At 46.9% G+C, this 22,886-nt stretch overlaps 1 protein-coding gene across 6 annotated transcripts in view; it reads left to right on the top strand.

Annotated features, from left to right (window-relative positions):
• The first annotated feature begins 18,249 nt into the window (after nucleotides 1-18,249).
• Nucleotides 18,250-22,886, top strand: part of Esrp1 (epithelial splicing regulatory protein 1) — a 73,721-nt gene continuing 69,084 nt past the window's right edge. For 4 of the 6 annotated variants that reach the window (XM_004656940.2, XM_045143688.1, XM_045143687.1 and 1 more), the window contains exons 1-4: nucleotides 19,080-19,285; nucleotides 19,390-19,627; nucleotides 20,135-20,263; nucleotides 21,485-21,598. In XM_004656940.2, the coding sequence (XP_004656997.1) occupies nucleotides 19,496-19,627; nucleotides 20,135-20,263; nucleotides 21,485-21,598 (375 nt within the window). In that variant the 5' untranslated portion in view covers nucleotides 19,080-19,285; nucleotides 19,390-19,495. Of the gene's footprint in view, nucleotides 18,369-19,079; nucleotides 19,286-19,389; nucleotides 19,628-20,134; nucleotides 20,264-21,484; nucleotides 21,599-22,886 lie in introns of those variants that run through there. The other 2 variants (XM_045143686.1, XM_004656939.2) reach the window with 2 other exon arrangements.

Below are 22,886 nucleotides of genomic sequence, written 5' to 3'. Positions count from 1 at the left end.
GAGTAAGAAAGAGGCAGATAGAGAGAATGGGCGCGTCAGGGCCTCCAGCTACTGCAAACAAACTCCAGACGCGTGCGCCCCCTTGTGCATCTGGCTAACATGTGTCCTGGGGAATCTAGCCTCAAACCAGGGTCCTTAGGCTTCACAGGCAAGTGCCTAACTGCTAAGACATCTCTCCAGCCTCCACTTGTAGCTTTTTAAAAAATAACTTTTTATTTAATTTTATTTGAGAGAAAGAGAGAGAGAAAGAGAATGGGCATGCCAGGGCCTCCAGCCACTGCAAATGAACTCCAGATGCATGCACCACCTTGTGCATCTGGCTGGGTCCTTTGGCTTTGCATGCAAGCACCTTAATCTCTAAGGCATTCTTCAGCCCTACTTGTAGCTTTTGACTATGCAAAGGATGTAGGAAAACAGAGGATTCTGATTGAGCATAATTTCAGTTAGCCAAACACCATCAGTTAACCATAGTTAACAACAATGTGATAGTGGGAAACTGCAGGCAGTCCCACACCCCGGCCCTGGATGTGAACTCAGTCCATTCTTGCTTTTGCTAGTCAAAGTGGGATTGCTCAGGCTTAAAGTTGTGAGTCTCCAGCTATCACCTTCACACAGAATAATCTTCCTTCCCAACTGCCTGTCAACTCTTAAATTTCTTCAAAGATTCTATCAGTGAGGCTGGGCACAGATCCTGTCTCAAAAAGTAAGATGGGATGCTGGGTGTTGTGGCGCACGCCTTTAATTCCAACACTTGGGAGACAGAGGCAGGAGGATCCCTGTGAGTCTGAGGCTACCCTGAGACTACATAGTGAATTCCAGATCAGCCTGGGCTAGAGTGAGACCCTACCTTGAAAACCAAAAAAAAAAAAAAAACAAGAAAAAGAAATAAAAAGCTGGCTGTAGCTGGGCGTGATGACGCATACCTTCAATCCCAGCTCTCAGGAGGCAGAGGTAGGAGGATTGCTGTGAGTTCAAGGCCAACCTGAGACTACAGAGTGAATTTCAGGTCAGCCTTGGGTAAAGCGAGACCTTACCTTGAAAAGCCTCCCACACACACAAACACAAAGCTGGGCATGGTGGAACACACCTTTAATCCTAGCACTCCAGAGGCAGAGATAGGAGGATTGCCATGAGTTCAAGGCCACTCTGAGACTACATAGTGAATTCCAGGTCAGTCTGAGCTAGAGTGAAACTCTACCTTGAAAACCAAATCAAAACTACAACAACAACAACAAAAAAGATTATATCAGTAAATTAATTAGTGGATCAACAAGTTTTATTATTTGTCTTGTTTTGTCTGTGTAGAGGCTTGAACTCAGGGCCTCTTACATGCTAGGCAAATGCTCTACCACCAAGACACTCCTACTGCCCTGTTAAGTTTATTGCCTGTCAATGCATAAGGATGAAGAGGAGCTCATGGTCTACTTTACTAGAAGGAAGAATGTGACAGAACGTAATTTCAGTGCTGTATGATAGGTTCTCTTTTTAAAATATCAGCTTTATTGACACATTATTTACACACCATAAACTTTATCCTTTACAATGGGCAGCTCAGTGGTTTTTAGTATATCAGAGTTGCAAAATCAACATTCACAACTTGCCACTACAAACTCCAGGACATGTAGTACTTGCAGGAGTGCATCTGGCTTTACGTGGGTATCAGGGCATGGAGCAAAGGCCATTAGGCTTTGCAAGTAAGCGCCTTCAAGCAGTGAGCCATCTCTCTAGCCCCCACCTTTTTGTTTTAGGATGTTCGGGGTAGTGTTTCATTCTTGCCCAGGCTGGCCTGGAACTCACTCTGTAGTCCCAGGCTGGCCTCGAACTCACAGCAATCCTATATTTGCCTCCCAAGTGTGGGGACTAAAGGCAGGCACCACCACATCCAAGTCCTTTGCCATGTTTTTTTTTTTTTAATTTTTATTAACATTTTCCATGATTATAAAATATATCTCATGGTAATTCCTTCCCTCCCCACCCCCACACTTTCCCCTTTGAAATTCCATTCTCCATCACATTACCTCCCCATTACAATCATTGTACTTACATATATACAATATCAACCCATTAAGTATCCTCCTCCCTTCCTTTCTCTTCCCTTTATGTCTCCTTTTCAACTTACTGGCCTCTGCTACCAAGTATTTTCCTTCTCACGCAGAAGCCCAATCATCTGTAGCTAGCTAGGATCCACATATGAGAGAGAACATGTGCCTTTGCCGTGTTTTTGAGAAAGGCTCTCGCTATATAGAACAGGTTGGCCTCAAACTCATAGGGATCCTCCTACCTCAGCTTCCTGAAGGCTGGGATTAAAGGTATGCACCAGAATGCCTGGCTTGTTTTCACATTTCTTAGGTATATATGTAAACCGGTATGTATACCTGGGACTGGAATTGCTGAGTCATATAGTCATTGTTTAACCTTTTAAAGAACTGTAAGACCATTTTTTAAAGTGTCTGTGCCATTTTCGAATGCTTCCAAAAATGTGTGGTAGCTCCAACATTTCCTTATTTTACAGCTTGTTATTATTTGCCTTTTTTTTTTTTTTTAAGAGAGAGAATGGAATGGGCATACCAGGGCCTCCAGCCACTACAAACTCCAGACACATGTGCCACCTTGTGCATCTGCCTTACGTGGGTCCTGGGGAATTGAACCTGTGTTCTTTGGTTTTGTAGGCAAGCACCTTAACTGCTAAGCTATCTCTCCAGACCCCATCTCAGCCTTTTTGTTTTGTTTTTTTAGAGGTAAGGTCTTGCTGTAGCCCAAGCTGACCTAGAATTTACTATGCAGTCTCAGGGTGGTCTTTTAGTCATGGCGTTCCTCCCACCTCTGCCTCCCAAGTGCTGGGATTAAAGGTGTGCGCCACCATGCCTGACAGAATTCTTTTTTTCTTTAATATGTACTTTTTTGATTATTTGATTTTTATTTTAGAGAGAGAGAGAGAATTAGCACACCAAGCCTCAGCCACTACAATAGAAGTCCAGACACTTTCACCACCTAGTGGTCATGTGTGGTCATGTGCTTTGCCTCACCTTTGTGTGTCTGGCTATCATGGGATCTGGAGAGTCGAACACAGGTCCTTAGGCTTCACAGGAGAGCACCTTAACTGCTAAGCCATCTCTCCAGCCCCCTATCTCAGCATTCTTAATGCTAGGATTAAAGGCATACACCACCATGCCAGGTTCCACCTTTTAAATTTTTTTTTTTTAAGTTTTTTGGTTCATTTTTTATTTATTTATTTGAGAGCGACAGACATAGAGAGAAAGACACATAGAGGGAAAGAGAGAGAATGGGCGCGCCAGGGCTTCCAGCCACTGCAAACGAACTCCAGATGCGTGCGCCCCCTTGTGCATCTGGCTAATGTGGGACCTGGGGAACCGAGCCTCGAACCAGGGTCCTTAGGCTTCACAGGCAAGCGCTTAACCGCTAAGCCATCTCTCCAGCCCCCACCTTTTAAATTTTAACCAACTAGAATGTAGAGAAATAGATTGAACAGTTTTATGTGCTTACTGTCTACATGTACATGTGAATATATATATGTACACACACGTATACACATACACACAAATATATTTTGAGGCAGAGTCTTTCTGTGCAGCCTAGGCTTGCCGCCAACTTCCAGTCCTTCCTTAGCTCACCAGTTAGGCTAGAATGGCTGGTCAGTGAGCCCTGGAAAGCTCCTGCTTTTGCCTCCAAGCACTTGGATTACAGGCACGTGTCAACAGGCTTGATATCTGGAGTTGAACTAAGGTCCTTATGCTTGTGAGGCAAGCAATGTATTGACTGGGCTATCTCCTCAGATCCCTGTATGTATTTCTTTAACTTAGGGTTGTTGGGTTTTGTTTTAATATGTGTGTATGTGTGTGTGTGTGTGTGTGTGTGTGTGCTTGTGATGCTGGGGATTGGATGGAACCCAGGGCCTTGAGCACCCTAGATAAGCACTCTACCACTGAGCCACATTCCCAGCCTCTAAATAAATGCTTCTTTAATTTAGTTGGGTTTTTGTTGTTGTTCGGTTTCTTGTATATATTTCTTTTTTTTTTTAAAGATTTTTATTTATTTATTTGATTATTTGAGAGTGACAGAGAGAGAAAGAGGCAGATAGAGAGTGAGAGAGAGAATGGGCGCGCCAGGGCTTCCAGCCACTGCAAACGAACTCCAGACACGAGCACCCCCTTGTGCATCTGGCTAACGTGGGACCTGGGGAACCGAGCCTCAAACCGGGGTCCATAGGCTTCACAGGCAAGTGCTTAACCGCTATGCCATCTCTCCAGCCCTCTTGTATATATTTCTTAAAGAAATGTTCACTGCCTAGTATGGAGTAACATACCTTTTTTTTATATATTTTTATTTCTTTTTTATTTGAGAGACAGAGAGGAAGAGGCAGATAGAGAGGAGGAAATGGGCACACCAGGGCCTCTAGCCACTGCAAACACTCCAGATGTGTGTACCCCCTTGTGCATCTGGCTTATGTGGGTCCTGAGGAATTGAACCAGTGTCCTTAGGCCTCACAGGCAAACACCTTAACCACTAAGCCATTTCCCCAGCCCGAGTAACATACCTTTAATTCGTGCACTCATAAGGCAGAGGAAGAAGGATCACTGAGTTTGAGGCCAGCCTGGGACTACAGAGTGAGTTCCCACTAAGCCTGAGCTACAGTGAGACCCTACCTTGACTGCCCTCTTACACACACATACACACACACAAGACAGCTGGGCATGGTGGCACATGTTTTAATCCCAGCACTTGAGAGGCAGAGGTAGGAGGATGGCCATGAGTTCGAGGATACCCTGAAACTACATAGTGAATTCCAGGTCAGCCTGAACTACGGTGAGAACCTACCAAGAAAAAGAAAAAAAAAAAGTGCACTCAGGAGGATGAAGCAGGAGGAACAAGAGTTTAAGGCCACCTTGGGCTACATAGTGAGACCCTGTCTCGAAACAAAACAAAGTGGAAGGTGGATAAGGCAGTAAGAGTTTCATTTGTAAAAGATATTGCTTGTGGGAAGAGAGAGTAAAGGGCTAGAAAGGCAGTCTGCGCACAGGTGAGGCAGCTCTCCAGACTCAGTCAGCTACTTCTCCCATGTGGTTGCTTCACTGACTTAAGGGCTTTGTCCTAAAGAAACATGGAGTCTGTGACCAAGCCACAGCGGGACATCTGTTCACAGCTGCCAGCCCTTAGGAGTCATGCCTGGGGTGGCGTGGGGGTGCAGCGTGGATGGCTACTGAGTAGGCACAACCGGTTGGAGGAGGTAATAAAGGATAGGCAATAAATAACTACAAGATCAGGATAGCCTTTCTAGACAGGTGCAGTAGTCTACGGTCCCATCTATTTGGGAGACTGAGGCAGGAGGATGTCTTCAGTCCAGAATGTCAAGGACAATCTGGGCAGCACAGAAAGACTTCATCTTTGAGAAAAAGAGCAAGAGCCGGGCGTGGTGGCACATGTCTTTGATCCCAGCACTTGGGAGGCAGAGGTAGGTGGACTGCTATGAATTTGAGACCACCCCGACTACATCATGAATTCCAGTGTCAGCCTAGGCTAGAATGAGACCCTACCTCAAAAAAAAAAAAAGAAAAGAAAAAGAAAAAGAAAAAGAAAAGAAAGAAAGAGAAAGGGGCTGGAGAGATGGCTTAGCAGTTAAGCACTTGCCTGTGAAGCCTAAGGACCCTGGTTCGAGGCTTGATTCCCCAGAACCCCCATAAGCCAGATGCACAAGGCAGCATATGCAGTGGCTGGAGGTCTTGATGCGCCCATTCTCTCTCCTTTCTCTCTCTCTGTCACTCTCAAATAAATAAACAAAAAAAGAAAGAAAGAAAAAGTGGCGGGGTGTTTGCCAAGCATGCACAAAGCCTAAGGATTAATCCCCAGCACTGCAAGATAAATAAGTGAATGGACAGATAAATAATCTCTCTGGGCATTTTAAATAAGAGCACATCTGAAGACACTCAACATCTACCAAACCAGAGATCCAGAGGCTCCTAAGTGACCACCACCGAAGTAGACTTAAAATGCTCCTAGTATTGCTCAGGGAATTTTGTGGAAAAGAGGGCAGAAAGATTGATAGAGCCACAAGTTGGGACATTTTGCACAGAGACATTGCCTCTTCCCCCACCCACCCATAATGCATGACCCACACTCCCCATGGGGTTGACCTGCATCCCCAACAAGGAAGGCCTCTTCAGAAAAGAGGCAGGGAGGAGGGAAAGGATGGTACCAACATGTGTTGTTTACATACTATGTCCATATCTTAAAAAAAAAAAAAAAAAGTTCATCCCAACCCCACATCTCTTTCCCACACAGAGGATCTTTTGAATTCTTGGTCTGTATTCCAGGAAAGCAGGAAGAAGTGTATCATCATTACAGGTGAACATTCAAATCCCATTTCCATCCCCTGAGCCGCAAGAAACAAAATCCATCAAGTAAGAAAACTTAAGCAAGAGGGCTGGGGAAAATCGGATGGTAGTGCTAAAGTGCTAGCCTGGTGTGGTGGTTTGAATAGATGGCCCCCAACATATTCAGTTCTTTATTGCCTGTAGTTTGCATGTGCTGGCTACCTGGCTGCAGGCAGTGTCACTGGGTGGATCTTAAGGTGTGCTGGTGGGTTTCAGATTTCAATCTAAAGAAAGTGTCCCTACCCGGAGTTCCTGAAGTGTGCTGTGGCTTTTTGGCTTTTGGCTTGTACTTCTCTGTCTGCTTGATCCTATGAAGGCAGGCCAGCTTCTTCTGCCATTTATGGACTTCCCCTGGATCTGTAAACGTCATTAAATATCCCTTCCTCCATAACTGCGCCTGGTCTGGAAGTTCATCTCAGCGAACCTGAAGCTGTCTGCTACACCTGGCATGCCCGTTGGCCCTGGGCTTGATCTTAAGAAGTAATTTTAAACAAAATCTATTCCACAGATATCTCAAAGGCTCATCTTGAAAACTTACCCTAATCTCCAAGGGACCAGTGTCTGGTAGCCATGGACACAACAGAGAAAGCACCGGATTGGGAGCCAGGAGACCTGAGCTGTGGGCAGTGCTGTCATTAATTAGCTGTGTCATCTGGGTTAGGCAAGTCTCTTCATTTCTTCCATCTCTTGTGAAACAAGGGCATTGGGATAAAACATCTACTCAAGACTCTTCCAAATATACAAAAAGTAACCTTTGATGACGTGTTTAACATGCTACATATAATTATTGAAGTGTTGGGCTGGAGAGATGGCTTAGTGGTTAAGGTACTTGCCTGTGAAGCCTAAGGACCAGGTTCAATTCCCCAGTACCCACATGAACAAGGTGGTGCATAAATCTGGAGTTTGTTTGCAGTGGCTACAGAGGCCCTGCTGTGCCTATTCTCTTTCTCTCTCTATCTGCTTTCACTGTCTTGCCAAATAAGTCAAATATTTTAAGAAAAAAATTATTGCAGTGTCACTTAATGTGTCTCGATGTTCTTCATAATTCAGGGATAACCTAAACTAATTTGAGGAAATAATATGTCATTGATTTACGGAATTTGAGATATAAAATTACTAAGCTATGATGAGGCTTACAGTAGCTTTGCTTTGTGGCTCATTATTAGCCATGTGTGTTGTAGCTAAACTGATATAGAAAGGCCTTTTTATTAACAAGGGGGTTTCTATTCAGGAGGCGCCTATAAGAGGCTTGTATTCAGCATAAAATGAGCAGTCAAAGTCAGATTCCCTAAGCATGAATCCCAGTTTTCTCCATGTGACATTTTTTCAGTGCTCATGTAAAGTCATGTGAAACTCCGCTGGAGTTCGTGTGCAGTGCTGTGTACATTCTCTCTCACTAGCAAATAAGATTTATTTTTGTCTTTGCAGTAGGGTTTCACTCTAGTTGAATGGCTGAATGGACATGCCAGGGCCTCTAGCCACTGCAAACAAACTCCAGATGCATGTGCCGCCGTGTGCATCTGGCTTACCTGGGACCTGGAAAAATTGGACAGGGTCCTTAGGCTTTGCAGGAATGAACCTTGACCGCTAAGCCATCTCTCCAGCACTTCAAAGTTTTTTTTAATTTTATTTATTTATTTGTTAGGCCTCAATTTCTCTTAAATGTACCTTATAAACTATGCAGTTTCCACATGAGAACATGGTTCTTGCTTCCCACATGTTTATGATTCTGTTCTAGCTCCCAATCTCCCTAAGTAAACCCCACAAACCGGGCATGGAGGCGTGAGCCTTTAATCCCAGTACTTAGGAGAGTTCAAGGCCACCTTGAAACTACAAAGTGAATTCTAGGTCAGCCTGGACCAGAGCAAGACCCTACCTTGGAAAAACCAAAAAAAAAGAAAAAAAAAAAAAAAGACCCATAATTGGTGATTTCTCCCTAAATAACTTAATGATTTATAATTTATCCTTCTTGGATCCATCTTTATTAATTCCTTATTAAAGGCTGGACAGAACCCAAAATATGGGGTTCATAGATTCTGGGGAACCCTCTCTGAACCTCTAAATCCTGTAACAATAGCATTTACCCTCACTATTTTGTTGGCTAAATTTTAAAGACTGCAAAACCAATATTGCAAGAACCACAACTGAACTACGTAGGCCACGATCATAGCATTTCTCCTACTTCTCCTTACCTGCTCTTTCCTTTTGACTCAGAGATTGTAAATCAAATGCCACTTCCTGTCACCCTGAAGCACTTTAAGACCCACTGTTGTGCAAGCGCAGAGCTCTGAGCCTTCAGAATTTATCTCTGGTTGTAATGGTACATCTGTTTTTGTAAATGGCTATTTGTCTACTGCCTTAAATAATAAAAAGGGCATGTTTGTTTTTATTCACAAAAGTGTTTCCAGCGTCCAGCACCTTGCCTGGTACAAACTAGTGTGTCAGTAAGCATTTATTAAATAAACGACTGAATGTATACATCCAGCCTGACATTTTGTATAGATGTTGATTCACTTAGAAATCTCAGGAGAGGAAGCACTGACATGCAAATGAAGTGGATATAGGCCCATCATAAAAAATTATATGCATTGGCTCCAAATGGCCACTTCTGCCGAATGCACTTTTTCAACTTAACACTTTATGCACTTTAAACACAGAGCAAGAGACAACTATTTCCTGGTCTTTGGATTACATTTTTCCAGACTACCAACATTGGCCCTTTATCAGCCAAAGGTATGGATGACTACATTGACTGCAGGGAAGCCTTATAAATGGGAAATATGAGAATAGTTCTTTCTTTTTTTGGGGGGGGGGATTGGTTTTTTGAGGTAAGGTCTCACTCTAGCCCAGGCTGACCTGGAATTAATTCACTATGTAGTCTCATGGTGGCCTTGAACTCATGGCAATCTTCCTACCTCTGTCTCCCAAGCTCTGGGAAAGTATGTGCCACCACGCCTTGCTTTTTCTTTTTGAGGCTGGGTCTGTAGCCCATGGTAATTTAGAATTCACTCTGTAGCTCAGGCTGGCCTGTAACTCATATACTCCTATTTTAGCTTCCCTAGTGCTAGGATTAAAGGCTGTGAGCCACCATACCCAACTACAAGCAAACACTTCCTTTCTTTAAAAAAAAAAAATTATTTTTATTTATTTGAGAGAAGGAATGAGAGTGAGAGAGAGAGAGAATGAGAATGGGTGCACCAGGGCTCCAGCCACTGCAAATGAACTCCAGATACATGTGCCACCTTGTGCATCTGGCTTACATCTGGCCCTGGGGAATCCAACCGAGGTCCTTTGGCTTTGCAGGCAAACACCTTAACCTCTAAGCCATCTCTCCAGCCCCAATAATTCCTTTTTTAAAGCCTTTGAAAGTACTGTCGCATAACCTTGATAAAGCTTGGGCTGGAGAGAAAGCTTAGCGGTTAAGGTGCCTGTCTGCAAAACCTAAGAACTCATGTTCAATCTTCAGGCCTCACGTAGCCAGACGCATGGTGACGCAAGCGCGCAATGCCGCACATGTGCCGTGAGAAGGGGGTATGCATCTTGAGTTCGCAGCAGCTGAAGGCCCCTGTGTGCTCATTCTCTCTCTCTCAAAAAAGGAAGGAAGAGGAGGAGGAGGAGAAAAAGAAGAAAAAGAAGAGATAAAGCTTGCAGGCTGGAGAGGTGGATCAGCGGTTAAGGTGATTGCCTGCAAAGCTAAACAACTTGGGCTTGATTCCACAGCACTCACATAAAGCCAGATGCACAAAATGACGCATCTGCCCCATGTTCATTTCCAGCAGCTAGAAGCCCTGGTGCACCTATTTTCTTTGTCTCTTTCTGCTTATAAGTAACTTAATTAAAAAATAATAAAGCTTGCTGCTTGGCCTCTGAAATTTGGAAGAGGGCAAGTGAAAGAAACATACGTGTTGATGCCAAAAGGCCAGAGTAAGGAGAAAGGAATTTTCTAGCCGGGTGTGGTGGCGCACACCTTTAATCCCAGCACCCTGGAGGCAGAGGTAAGTGGATCACCGTGAGTTCGAGGCCAGCCTGAGACTACATAGGGAATTCCTGGTCAGTCTAAGCTAGAGTGAGACCCCACCTCAAAAAACCAAACACACGAAAAAGCAGTTTCTTAGGTGCACCTCCCTTCCTCCTAGATGCTCAGTGAAATGGGCTCAGATATACTCTGCAGTCACACTGTCCAGATTCCTCATGTTTCTGTCTTTCTCTGTATTTGCAGGCAGTAAAGTCTTGTTTAAACTTCCTGATGTCTTCTGGAAACAGGGTTGAAACAGGGTCTCATTATGTGGTCCAGGCTGGCCTCAGACTCACAGCACTTTTCCTGCCTTAGCAATTGGGACAGTTGGCTTATAGGTACATGATACCATTCCGGGCTACCTATGTTCAGTCTAAAAGATGAAGCCAGAGTCAGTGGCCTTTGTAGTTACCTAGGGACACTTCCCCACTTGGCAACTCCACTAGAAAACTTTCTTGCCCTCAGGCTTTATGCTTGGATTTTTTTTTAATGCGAGGGTGAAAGAGAGCAAAAAAACAAGAGCAAGAGAGAGAGAAAGAGAATTGGTGTGCCAGAGCCTCCAGCCACTGCAACCAAACTTCAGACATGTGTGCCACCTTGTTCCATGTGTGACCTTGTGTGCTTGCGTCGCTGTGCATCTGGCTTACGTGGGACCTGGAGTGCCAAACGTGAGTCCTTAGGCTTCATAGGCAAGCTCCTTAGCCACTAAGACTTCTCTCCAACCCTTTTATCTTTTCCCTTTTTGAGACAGGTTCCCCTATAACCCAGGTTGCCTTCAAACTTGGCAAGTAGCTAAGATAAACTTGAATTTCTGATCCTCCTGCTTCTCCCTCCCCCCTGGAGTGCTGAGACTGCAGGTATGTGACACCATATCTGGTTTTATATGGTGCTGGGGATTGAACCCAGAGCTCTGTGAATGTTGGGGAAGCACTCTCAGCTGAGCTAAATCCCCTCCCCACCACACACAATAAAGCCTATGATGTGTATGTCATGTCTTTCCTGTTTTCACAGGTAACAAACAGTCTTTTTAGTTTTCTGAGGTAGGGTCTCACTCTAGCAAGGCTGACCTGGAATTCACTATGTAGTCTCAGGGTGGCCTCGAACTCACGGCGACCCACCTACCTCTGCCTCCAGAGTGCTGGGATTAAAGGTTTGAGACACCATGCCTGGCCTATTTATTCATCTTGACTACCATTTATATTTACCTCTCCACTTCAGAGGACAGACTTAGTAAAGAAGTACAAACGGAGGCCAATGCAACTCCACCTATTATGAACAATATCAGTGGCATGTAGTAGTCTCAGAACACCAGAACACAGGTTTTTACTTGAATTTTTAAAAACACTGAGACAGGGCTGGAGAGATGGCTTAGTGGTTACGCGCTTGCCTGTGAAGCCTAAGGACCCTGGTTCGAGGCTCAACTCCCCAGAACCCACATTAGCCAGATGCATAAGGGGGCGCACGCATCTGGAGTTCATTTGCAGTGGCTAGAGGCCCTGGTGCGCCCATTCTCTCTCTCTCTGTCTACCTGCCTCTTTCTCTGTCTGTCACTCTCAAATAAATAAATAAAAATAATAAACAAAAAATTTTTAAAAACACTGAGACATAATTTGTGTACTATGTAACTTTTTTTTTTTTTTTTTTTTTTTTTTGGTTTTTCGAGGTAAGGTCTCACTCTAACTTGGGCTGACCTGGAATTCACTATGTAGTCTCAGGGTGGCCTTGAACCCTTGAACTCAGGCGATCCTCCCACTTCTGCATCCTAAGTGCTGCCATTAAAGGCATGCGCAACCACGCCTGGCTCCATGTAACCTTTTTTTAAAAATATTTTTTAAAATTTATTTATTTATTTGAGAATGACAGACACAGAGAGAAAGAGGCAGATAGTGATAGAGAATGGGTGCACCAGGGCCTCCAGCCACTGCAAACGAACTCCAGATGTGTGCGCCCCCTTGTGCATCTGGCTAACATGAGTCCTGGGGAGTAGAGCCTCAAACTGGGGTTCTTAGGCTTCACAGGCAAATGCTTAACCACTAAGCCATCTCTCCAGCCATCCATGTAACCTTTTAAGCAATTGCTTCTATATACATAAATGTGTGCCACCACTATCACTGAATAATTTGAGAACACTTTCATACGTTGATACACTTTTTTCCCCCCTTAGGGTGGCCTCGAACTCAGTGATCCTCCTACCTCTGCCTCAGGAGCGCTGGGATTGAAGGTGTGAGCCACCACTGCCTGGTTTCACTTTTTTTTTTTTTTTTTTTTTTTTTTTGAAGTAGGGTCTCCCTTTAGCCCAGGTTGACCTGGAACTCTGTAGTCCTGGGCTGGCTTTGAACTCATGATAATCCTACCTCTGCTTCTCAAGTGCTGGGATGAAAGGCATGCCAAACCCTTAATTGTCGGTACAATAGAACAACTAGGTGGGTCTGAAAACTCTAGAAAGATACAGAGATTTCAATGACATTAAATGCAGTATGGCTACTGTTCCCTTACAAAGGGCACTGCAGCCAAGTATGGTGGCGCACATCCTTAATCCCAGCACTCAGGAGGCAGAGGTAAGACGATCACTGTGAGTTCGAAGCCAGCCAGAGACTATGTAGTAAATTCCAGGCCAGCCTGGGCTAGAAGGGTTCAAGAAGTAAGAGCAATCCCAGCACTGGCAAGGCTGGAGGCTGAGGATGGATAATGGCCTTGAGTTTGAGGCCAGCCTGAGGCTACAGAGTAAACTCCAGGTCACCCAGGGCTAGAGTCCCTACTTCAAAAACAAACGAAAGGAAATGGCCCATTGGGCTGGAGAGATAGTTCAGAGGTTAGATCGCCTGCCTGCAAAGTCCTAAGGACCCAGGTTAGATTCCCCAGAACCCACGTAAGCCAGATGCACAAGGTGGTGCATGTGTCTGGAGTCTGTTTGCAGTGACTAGAGGCTTTGGCATGCCCATTCTCTATCTGCCTTTCTCTATCAAATAAATCAATAATAAATAAATAAATAAAATATTTAAAGAGGGCTAGGGAGATGGCTTAGCAGTTAAGCGCTTGCCTGTGAAGCCTAAGGACCCCAGTTTGAGGCTCGATTCCTCAGGACCCACGTTAGCCAGATGCACAAGCGGGCCCATGTGTCAGGAGTTCATTTGCAGTGGCTCGAGGCTCTGGCGTGCCCATTCTTTCTCTATCTGTTTCTTTCTCTCTGTGTGTCTGTTGCTCTCAAATAAATAAAGAAAAAAAAATTTAAAAACATTTAAAGAGAAAAGGGAGCCACATGTTGTGACACGCATCTTTTAAATCCCAGCACTCAGGAGGATCACTGTGAGTTTGAGCCCACTCTGAGACTACATAGTGAATTCCATAGAGAGTTTAAGGCCAGCCTGAGCTACATGAGATCCTTTCTCAAAAGGAGGATCATAAAGATAATTAAAGAGCAGGAAATGAAGAGCTTGTAGTTATTTAGCCTAGGAAAAGTTATTTAAGAACAACTTAAGGGCTAGGGCTATGGTTCACCAGTTAAAGACCTTGCTTACAAAGCCTTCCAGCCTGGGTTCAATTCTCCAGCTGCTCATGTAAAGTAGGATGAAAAAAGTTATCCATCTGGGGCTCATTTACAAGGGTAAGAGACACTATTGCACCCATACACATACATGTGCAAACAAATAAAAATAAAACCTTAAAGTATATGAAAGATTATACAAAAATGGTCTTACTCTGTAGTCCCAGGCTGGCCCTCAGCCTCCTGAGTGTTGGGATTAAAGGCGCCCCACTATGTCTGGCTCAAATGGTCATTAAAAAAAAAAAAATCTGTTACCTAAGAAAAAGACAACAAAATTTAATTCTATGATACAAAGTGTTAAATCACAGAAGAAAGTTATGATACACAGCCTTACTGAACACCCAAATGCAAACAGTAAGGGAAAAAAAGGCTTACTTATTTTTTTAAAGATTTTTATCTTCAAAATTTTTTATTATTAACGACTTCCATGAGTATAAAAAAATAGTCCATGGTATTTCCCTCCCTCCCCCCACTTTCCCCTTCGAAACTCCATTCTCCATCATATCCCCCCCCAAATCAGTCTCTCTTATTTTGATGTCATGATCTTTTCCTCCTCTTATGATGGTCTTGTGTAGGTAGTGTCAGGCACTGTGAGGTCATGGATATCCAGGCCATTTTGTGTCTGGGGGAGAATGTTGTAAGGAGTCCTACCCTTCCTGTGGCTCTTATGTTCTTTCTGCCACCTCTTCCCCATTAGACCCTGAGCCTTGGAAGATGCAATAGAGATATTGCACTCCTGTCACTTCTTCCCAGCACCATGATGCCTTCTGAGTCATCCCAAGGTCACTGCCATCTGAAGAGAAGATTCTCTACCAAAACTGAGAGAAGCATTAATATAAGGGTATGAACATTAAGATAAGTGCTTACTGGGCAGTTTGATAAGCATAAAAGATTTTATTTTTATTTATTTATTTATTAGAGACAGAGAGAGAGGTGGGAGGGGGAGAGAGTGTGTGAGAATGGGTGCACCAGTGCCTCTAGCCACTGCAAATGAACTCCAGCCGCATGCACCACCTTCTGCATCTGGCTGACCTGGGACCTGGAGAATCAAACCTGGGTCCTTTAGGTTTTACAGACAAGTGCCTTAACCGCTAAGCCATTTCTCCAGCCCAAGGCTTGAATTTTTTAAAATTTATTATCAAGGAGGTTGGGAGAAGAGGAGAGAGAAGAGCCATCTCTTTAGTCCAAGAGGATCTTTTGAATTTGAAGTAATGTGAGACTTGTGACTTAGACTTACTTAGACTTGTGACTAGGAGTCACAAGGAGCATAAACAACTCCATCATCTAGGGCTGGGAAGGAAGAGCACTTGTATAGCATGTAGGAGGTCCTGGGTTCAATCACCTCCACCACCACACACATGCACACATACCCTCACCTAGATTCCCAGTATTAATACTGCAGTGCATTTGTACCTTATATTATTAAATATGAACAGATTTCATCTGAACCTTTGGAAACTAATTTACAGACATTCTTTTTTATCCCCATTTCCTTCATACTTTACATTTAAAAAAAATTTAATATATCCAGGTGTGGTGGTATATGCCTTTAACCCCAGTATTTGGGAGGCAGGGGTAGGAGGATTGCCGTGAATTCGAGGCTACTATGAGACTTACATAGTGAGCTCCAGTCAGCTTGGGCTACAGTGAAACCCTACTTTGAAAAACAAAACAAAAAAATTATTTGTGTGTTTGTGTGTGTGTGTGTACAGGTGGTGTGCCAGGGTTTGTTGCCAAATGAACACACCAGAAGCTGACACGCTTTGTGTCAGGCTTTATGTGGGTGGCTGGAGAACTGAACCCAGGCCAATAAGATTTGCAAGCAAGCACCTTTAATTACTAAGCAATCTCTGCAGTCCCTTTCATATTTTTTTAAAACACAGATATGCCCCTCCTTAACCACAATAATATTATAGTGATAAATTAACACACTGATATACTATCATTAAATCTACAGATCTTATTCAAACTTGTCTGTTGTGTTACTGTCGTTTTTTTTTTTAAGATTTAGTTTTATTTATTAGAGACAGAGAGGAAGAGAGAGACAGAGAGAGAATGGGCGCACCAGGACCTCTAGCCACTGCAAACGAACTCCAGACCACCACATGTGCCACCATGTGCATTTGGCTTATGTGGGACGTGGAGAATCGATCCTCGGTCCTCAGGCTGTGCAGGCATATGCCTTAACCACTAAGCCATCTCTCCAGCCCGTCCTTTTATTTTTTTAAGGCAGGGTCTCCAGGCTGACCAAGAACTCATACAATCCTCCTAACTCAGCCTCCTGGGGATTATAGGTATGAGCCATCAAGCCCAGCTTTATTTTTAAAATTATTTTGCAAACAGGTCTCATGCAGCCCAGTATGGCTGAAAACTCACCATGAAGCTGAATCTAGCCTTGACCTTTTGATCTTCCTGCCTCTGGAGTACAGGATAACAAGTATGCAATGCCATGTCTGGCTCCCTAAAGCAGCCTCTCTAAATTCAGTATATGCACAGTCATTAATTATTCTTACTGTAGAATCTTATTTTACATATGGATGGTGGTGAAGACAACAAGTTTTTAAAAAGTATTTTTATTTACTTGCAAGCAGAGAAAGGGAAAGATGAATGCGCATGCCCGGGCCTCTTACTACTGCTGCAAACTCCAGATGCACGAGAACCTGGGCCATCATACTTTGCAAGCAAGCACCCTTAACCATCTCTCCAGCCCCAGTAAAAGTTTTCATATCTAGAACACATTTACTATTTTGTAGTTAAGTTTTATTTTTCTTTCTTGTTTGAGTCAGGGTCTCATTATGTAGCCTAGGTTGGCTTTGAACTTATAATACTCTTGCCTCAGCCTCCCAAGTATTAGGGATCATGGTCTTCCTTCACCGCAACCAACCTTTCTCTCCCTCCCCAGAAATGATTCACTTTCATTACATAGATCCCCTTTTGTCACTCTGTCCTTTAATAAAAACAAGTTTATGAAAAATGAGCACCGATTGGAACATGGAGACTTATCTGTAGACTTCCGCTTGGTGAATCTCACCTTAACAGTGATGAACTATGCCCTAGGCTGGTAAGACAAAGAGCTATTCCGATTACCCAACCAGTATTTGTTGAGTGCAGAGTAGTATATGCCAGGCCTGGTTACAAACCCTTTCAATATAGCCAGGAATAACCACACCACCTCGGTTCTTGAACATGCAGTTGGACAAATTAAAATTTTAAAAAGTCAGAACCCAGAGATATAGGCTCAGCTTTCTTAAACAGGGGCATGGGCAGTCTCTGGAAAGAGAAGCAATCATGAACTGCAAGATTGTATTCTCAAGGCTGCGATAGAAATCCTAGGTTAAAAGTCTTTAGTTCTTTGCTAAGCTCTACACGAAGATTCCTAACCACAGAGCCCTCGAAATGCCGGCGGGCCAGGCTTCAGGGCCGAGGCAGAGTGCGACCCCTGCAGCCGGAGCCGGCTGGGCTTCGGGCCTTCGCCGCCTAGGTCGCGGGATCCATCTCTCCGCGAAGATCCGAGTGCCTGGGAACCGTACACCGAGAGCGCCGGGTGGCTCCGGGAAACCGGCTCCTCGAGGTGGCCTCGCCCACTGCAATGCAATCTGGGTGGTTTTTCCAGGTTCCTTCCGACCAAGTTCCGCGCCCAGCCCCAGCGACTCGCAGATACCCCGGCCAGGGCGAGGCTGGGCTGCCGCAGAAGCAAGCCAGCCCGGGCGATCCAAGACGACTGTGCATCCCAGAGCCGGGGCGCGGGAGGCCAGGGCCCCTGGAGGGCGGCGCGGCGCGGCTCCGGAGGGAGGGAGGAAGGGAAGGAGCCCAGCCTCCGCCCGCCCTCGGGGGACGCCAGCCACCTGCGCCGCGCCCGCCCCGCCCCGCCCCGCCCCCGCCCGCACCCCATCGCAGCAGGAAGGGCGCGCGCGGGCCCCAGCGCCGGCGAGGCTGCGGACAGGTAGCCCGAGTGCGCTCGCTGGCGTGCGGTGGCCTCACGTCAGACGAAGCGCTGCACACTTTGGGGTCGAATTAGTAATATTTCGAATGGAGTTGTGTTCCCAAGAACGTGCGGGACGCAGGGAACTATACACCTCCGGCGCTTTTTTACAAGGTCACTCCGAGTGACCTGGCCGCTCGGGGGGTGGGGGGTAGGCACACGAACCCCCAAGTGCCCCCCCAGCACACCTGGTTGGGTTCAAGGATGGTCGGGGAACGGAGGGGAGTTTGCCTCGTTAAACGCGGGACGGCTGCATTTACGTCGTGGGCCGGGGACAAATCAGAGCTAGCGGGTCCCAGCCTCGAACTGGAAGTCGGGATGGATGAGAAGTAGCAATTAAAAAGCGCAGGGGCGCACGCCTTTCACCCCAGCACTGGGGAGACAGGGGAAGGAGGATCTCCAAGTTTCAGACCACCGAGACCACAGAGTGAATTCCAGGTCAGCCAGAGCTAGAGCGAGACCCTACCTTGGAAAACAAAAACAAAAGCGCAGGGGCGAGGAGGGGGCGGGCCGCTTCCTCGAGGGGGTCCCCGGCTGCCGGGTGCGCGGGCGTCCGGAGGCGTGGCCGAGTGGCCCGGTGGATTGCCGCGCGGCGTGACCCTCGGGGCGCCTGCTGTCTGCGCCCCAAAGGTGTGTTGTGGGCCGGGCTCAGGAGCAGCTTTTCCCAGGTTCCGCAATTGCCCTCGTCACCTCCCCCGGCTGCCCGCCGTTGGCACGTCCCTCCCAGAGCGTTTCGCCCTTCCCTGGGCGCCGCGCCCTGGGCAGCTCCGCACCCTGGGCCTCACCTCTGGCCTCCATTCGCCAGGCCTGGGCGCTCGCCCCTTCCCCCCGACACCTCACCGCGGTTACCTTGCCACAGACCCTTCCTTCCCCTCCGCGCAGCCCCCTGCAGCCCTCCTCACCCCGTCCCTATCCCCGTCCCGCCAGATCTACCCTCGGGGTGTCAACCACCTCTTCCCCGCCCTCAGGCTCCCCCCCCCCACCTCCCCAGCCTTCTCCGGTCCATTCATCCAGCCATTGTCTCCCGCCCCCTCCCCCGTCCCCCAGCGGCCTCCCCCGCCCCCAGCGCTGCCACGTCGTGGTTTGAAGGAGCCAATGGGCCCGCGCCGCCAGGTGTCTCTTACCTGCACCACGTGGGGGAGGGGGAAGGGGCGGGCAGGTAGAGCCACATCCCAAAACAGAAAAGCTTTCAGCCATTGCGCGCGCCTCCCGGGGGTGCAGCCGTACTCCTGGCTCCTCCGTGGACGCCCGGGTGATTGAATAGGAAAGAGGGCCGGCCTCGTCTCCTTCTCCTCCTCTCTTTCGCCTATCCTGTCCTCTTCTCCTGCCCTGGGCGCGGAGCCCCGGCCGGCCAGGTGTGCGTGCGCTGGGCCGCTTGCTTGCCGTCTTTCGCACCGGGCGGCCGCGAGGAGGGGGGGTGGGCGGGCGCTCTTTATTTTCTTTTATTTTTTTCTCCGAGGAGAGGGTCTCAGCGCACGTTTCCTCGTTCTCTTCCCCACCCCACTCCCCCTACCCACCTCTTCGCCTCCCGACCCCGGTCCTCCTCCCCCTCCCCACCTACCGTCATGACGGCGTCTCCGGATTACTTGGTGGTGCTTTTTGGGATCACCGCTGGGGCCACCGGAGCCAAGCTGGGCTCAGATGAGAAGGAGCTGATCTTGCTGTTGTGGAAAGTCGTGGATCTGGCCAACAAGAAGGTACTACTTCTCCACGTTTAAGAAACAATTTTTTTCTTCCTTGTCCGAGTGCGACAAGTTGGTGGTAGAAGTAGGAGAAGGGAGATGGGTGTGTGCTTGCTTGATTGGAGCGCTTGGGAAGCTTACACGAGACAACCTCGCGTAAAACCAAACTTGTTGGCCATCCCGCCTTGTAGCCATTTCAGTCTCCCGAAACCTGGCCCGAGGTGGAACGGCCCGGCGCCCCCGAGCCTCGTTCTCTGCGATGGGGGTGGGGGAGGCCGATCGGCTCGTGGCCGAGAGGCTGCTGGGGTCCCTCCCCGGGCCCCTGACGACCCGATCTGGGTGGTTGGGGGCAGGGCGGGGCGCTGCGGAGCCCCCCCCCCCCCAGGCGTCCAGTGAGCTTTGATTTTTGCAGCTGGTCTCCTGCAGAGGCGCGGGCGGGCCCGCCGGCAGCCGGGGAGGTGAGTAAAGAATTCCCGAACCGAAGGGGAAACTAACCCCTCTTTCCTCCCCTCACCCCCGGAGGTGGGACAGTTGCACGAAGTTCTCGTTAGACCGGATCAGTTGGAACTGACGGAGGATTGCAAAGAAGAAACGAAAATAGACGCCGAAAGCCTGACTTCCGCGCCGCAGCTGGACCAAGCCCTCCGACAGGTGACAGATAGATAGCCTCGGCCGGGCCACGCTGCCCACCCCCAGCCGGATGGCCCGATGCCCCCCCCCTCCTTCTTGGGGGCCCAACCCTACAACCCCACGCCCAGTCAGGGCGGTCCCCGTTTGTCCCCGAGGCGGGGTGGCGAGACTCCCAGCCGCGTGGGTGGGAGCCTGTCCTGGGGGCTAGGGCAGTTTAGAAAGGACTCTGCGGCTTTTGCCTGCCAGTGCCCCCAGGGTCTGGGGCCACAGGTTACCTAGGGTTCCAGTTGCTTTCTAAGTGGTTCTTGGGGGCCCGAGAATCGGCCGCAGTTAACCAGCGGACTTTGAATCTCTGCGCCCGCATCTCTAAGGCCAGACCCTTAAGCGCCGGCCCCCAGAGGGTCGGGGTCTGCAGCTCAGCTTCCAGGCAGGGGGCGCTGTGCTGTAGAGGTGCGGACCCGCCCAGCTCTGTGTACCCCACGAGGCCCCAGTTTTGTTAGGCACCTACCTGAAAGTGTCCGCCGGATCAGCCTTAGGACTCACTACCCGAGAAAGAGGCTCGTTTGCCTCGTTGCTGCTTTAATGCCTTGATCCCCGTCCCGGGGAGGGTGTGCAGGTCCGAACCTGTATAGCTGCTTGTTGGGTCACCGAGGAACTGGCGGAATCCCCTATTGGAATTGAGGTGACCTAAAAACTAGCAGCTCTTGGTGCTGACGGTTGCCGGAGTCTACACGGGATAGGGCGGGTCTTCACACCTGTGCGCTGATGACTGCAGTGCGTTCCCACCGCCTCTGCCCTAGCACACCAGTTTTGAATTACAGGAGAAAGTTATTTCTAGGGATATTCGAGGAAAAGTGTCTACCTGCCTTTTTACAGAAGAGACCTGTGTATTCATTCCCTACACGTCCAAACGTTTAAAAAGTACCACCGGGGAATGATGTAATCTGAAGGCAACCTGCTAGTGGAAAGAGACCTCTGTTTTGTCTTGAATGATCTTAATCACAAAAAAAATAGGAGGGGTCGAAGGGAAATGTCATTAACTTTTCCAGAGCCCAAACTTGCCTAGAGAAAGCTGGTAGGTTTTTGTGGGAGGAGACTTTCTTTAGTGATGCTGCCTCAGCCCTCTTGGCCCACTTAAAGAGCCTCAGGATGATTTTTTTTTTTTTTCCTGGCCACTTGTGACAAGTTTGTAAATTTTGCATCAGTTGCAACTCCCGTGTGTTGTTTTGTTTTGTTTTTCAGTTTAACCAGTCAGTGAGCAATGAACTGAATATTGGGGTAGGGACTTCCTTCTGTCTCTGTACTGACGGGCAGCATCATGTTAGGCAAATCTTGCATCCCGAGGCTTCCAAGAAGGTAAGAGCGCCGGAAAACGATTGTTTGGTGGGTGATTGTAGTTTTTGAAGAAACGGTTTATAAAAATCTGTTTATGCTTGCTTCTTGAAAAATAATGGTACTTTCGAGGGTTGACTGGAGGTTTTTAAGAAGCGGCTTATCTAAATTATCCTGCTTTTAAAGAGGTGCAGATGGGGAGTTACTGTTTAATGGGCACCGACCTTCAGTTTGGGAAGATAAAAGTGTTTTGGAAAAGAATGGTCATGATGTTGCAAAATGCTAGGAGCCTTGATGCCACTTAAACCTGTTGCAGTCAGAGGCTGAAGATGCAGCTTAGTCATAAAGCCTAGAAAACAACAAAAAGAAGTGAAAATGGTAAATGTAACTTATTTTATCACAAGTAAGAAATGTGTGAGTTTAATGTTAAGTGTTGAAGATGCTTCACGTTCTCCATTTTCTAAAGCTAACTTAGGGTGTGAATTTCTGCTACTTTAAAATAACTATAAGTAGGAAAGAATGGTATTTTTAATACATTGTAATAATTTCCAGTTGTGCAATGTTTTATCCTATAAAGAGTTGCAAAAGCCCTTAAAGTTGTATTTCTTTTTTGTTATTTGTTTATTTATTTATTTATTGAGTAGCCCAGGGTGACCTGGAATTCACTATGTAGTCTCAGGGTGGCTTTGAACTCAACAGCGATCCTCCTATCTCTGCTTCCCAAGTGCTGGGATTAAAGGTGTGTGTCACATGCTGGGCCTTTTCTCTGTTTTCAAGTTGCATTTGTAATACTTTCATTAAAGACTACTTAAATAAGAATCACCTACATAGGGCTGGAGAGATGGCTTAGCGGTTAGCTTCTTCCTCTCTATCTGTCACTCTCAAATAATAAAAAAAAAAAAGAATCACCTACATAACTAGCAAAATAATTATTTTAGTATACTTTGACTTTTTTTGGTAAATGTTTGAAACCAAGAGGGAAAGAGAGTGTGCACATGAGAGAATGTGTGTTTGTGTGTGTGTGTGGTGAGATAGGATCTCATTCTATAGCTCAGGCTGGCATTGAATTCATGGTGATCTCTCTGCCTCAACCTCCCCAGTGCTGGGATTCAAGATGCGAGCCACATTCCCTACCTTCAAAACTGAAATTTGTATCATAGGGTCAGGTTCATCTTTTATTTTTGCTGGCTTTTCTTTTTTTGAGGTAGAGTCTCACTCTAGCCCAGGCTGACCTGGAATTCACTATGTAGTCTCCGGCTGGCCTCGAACTCACAGCAATCCTCCTATTTCAATCCTCTAGCGTGCTGGGATT

Source organism: Jaculus jaculus, chromosome 2 (assembly GCF_020740685.1).
Source record: "Jaculus jaculus isolate mJacJac1 chromosome 2, mJacJac1.mat.Y.cur, whole genome shotgun sequence".
Lineage (NCBI taxonomy): Eukaryota > Metazoa > Chordata > Mammalia > Rodentia > Dipodidae > Jaculus > Jaculus jaculus.
This window is presented reverse-complemented; position numbering and strand designations above follow the sequence as displayed.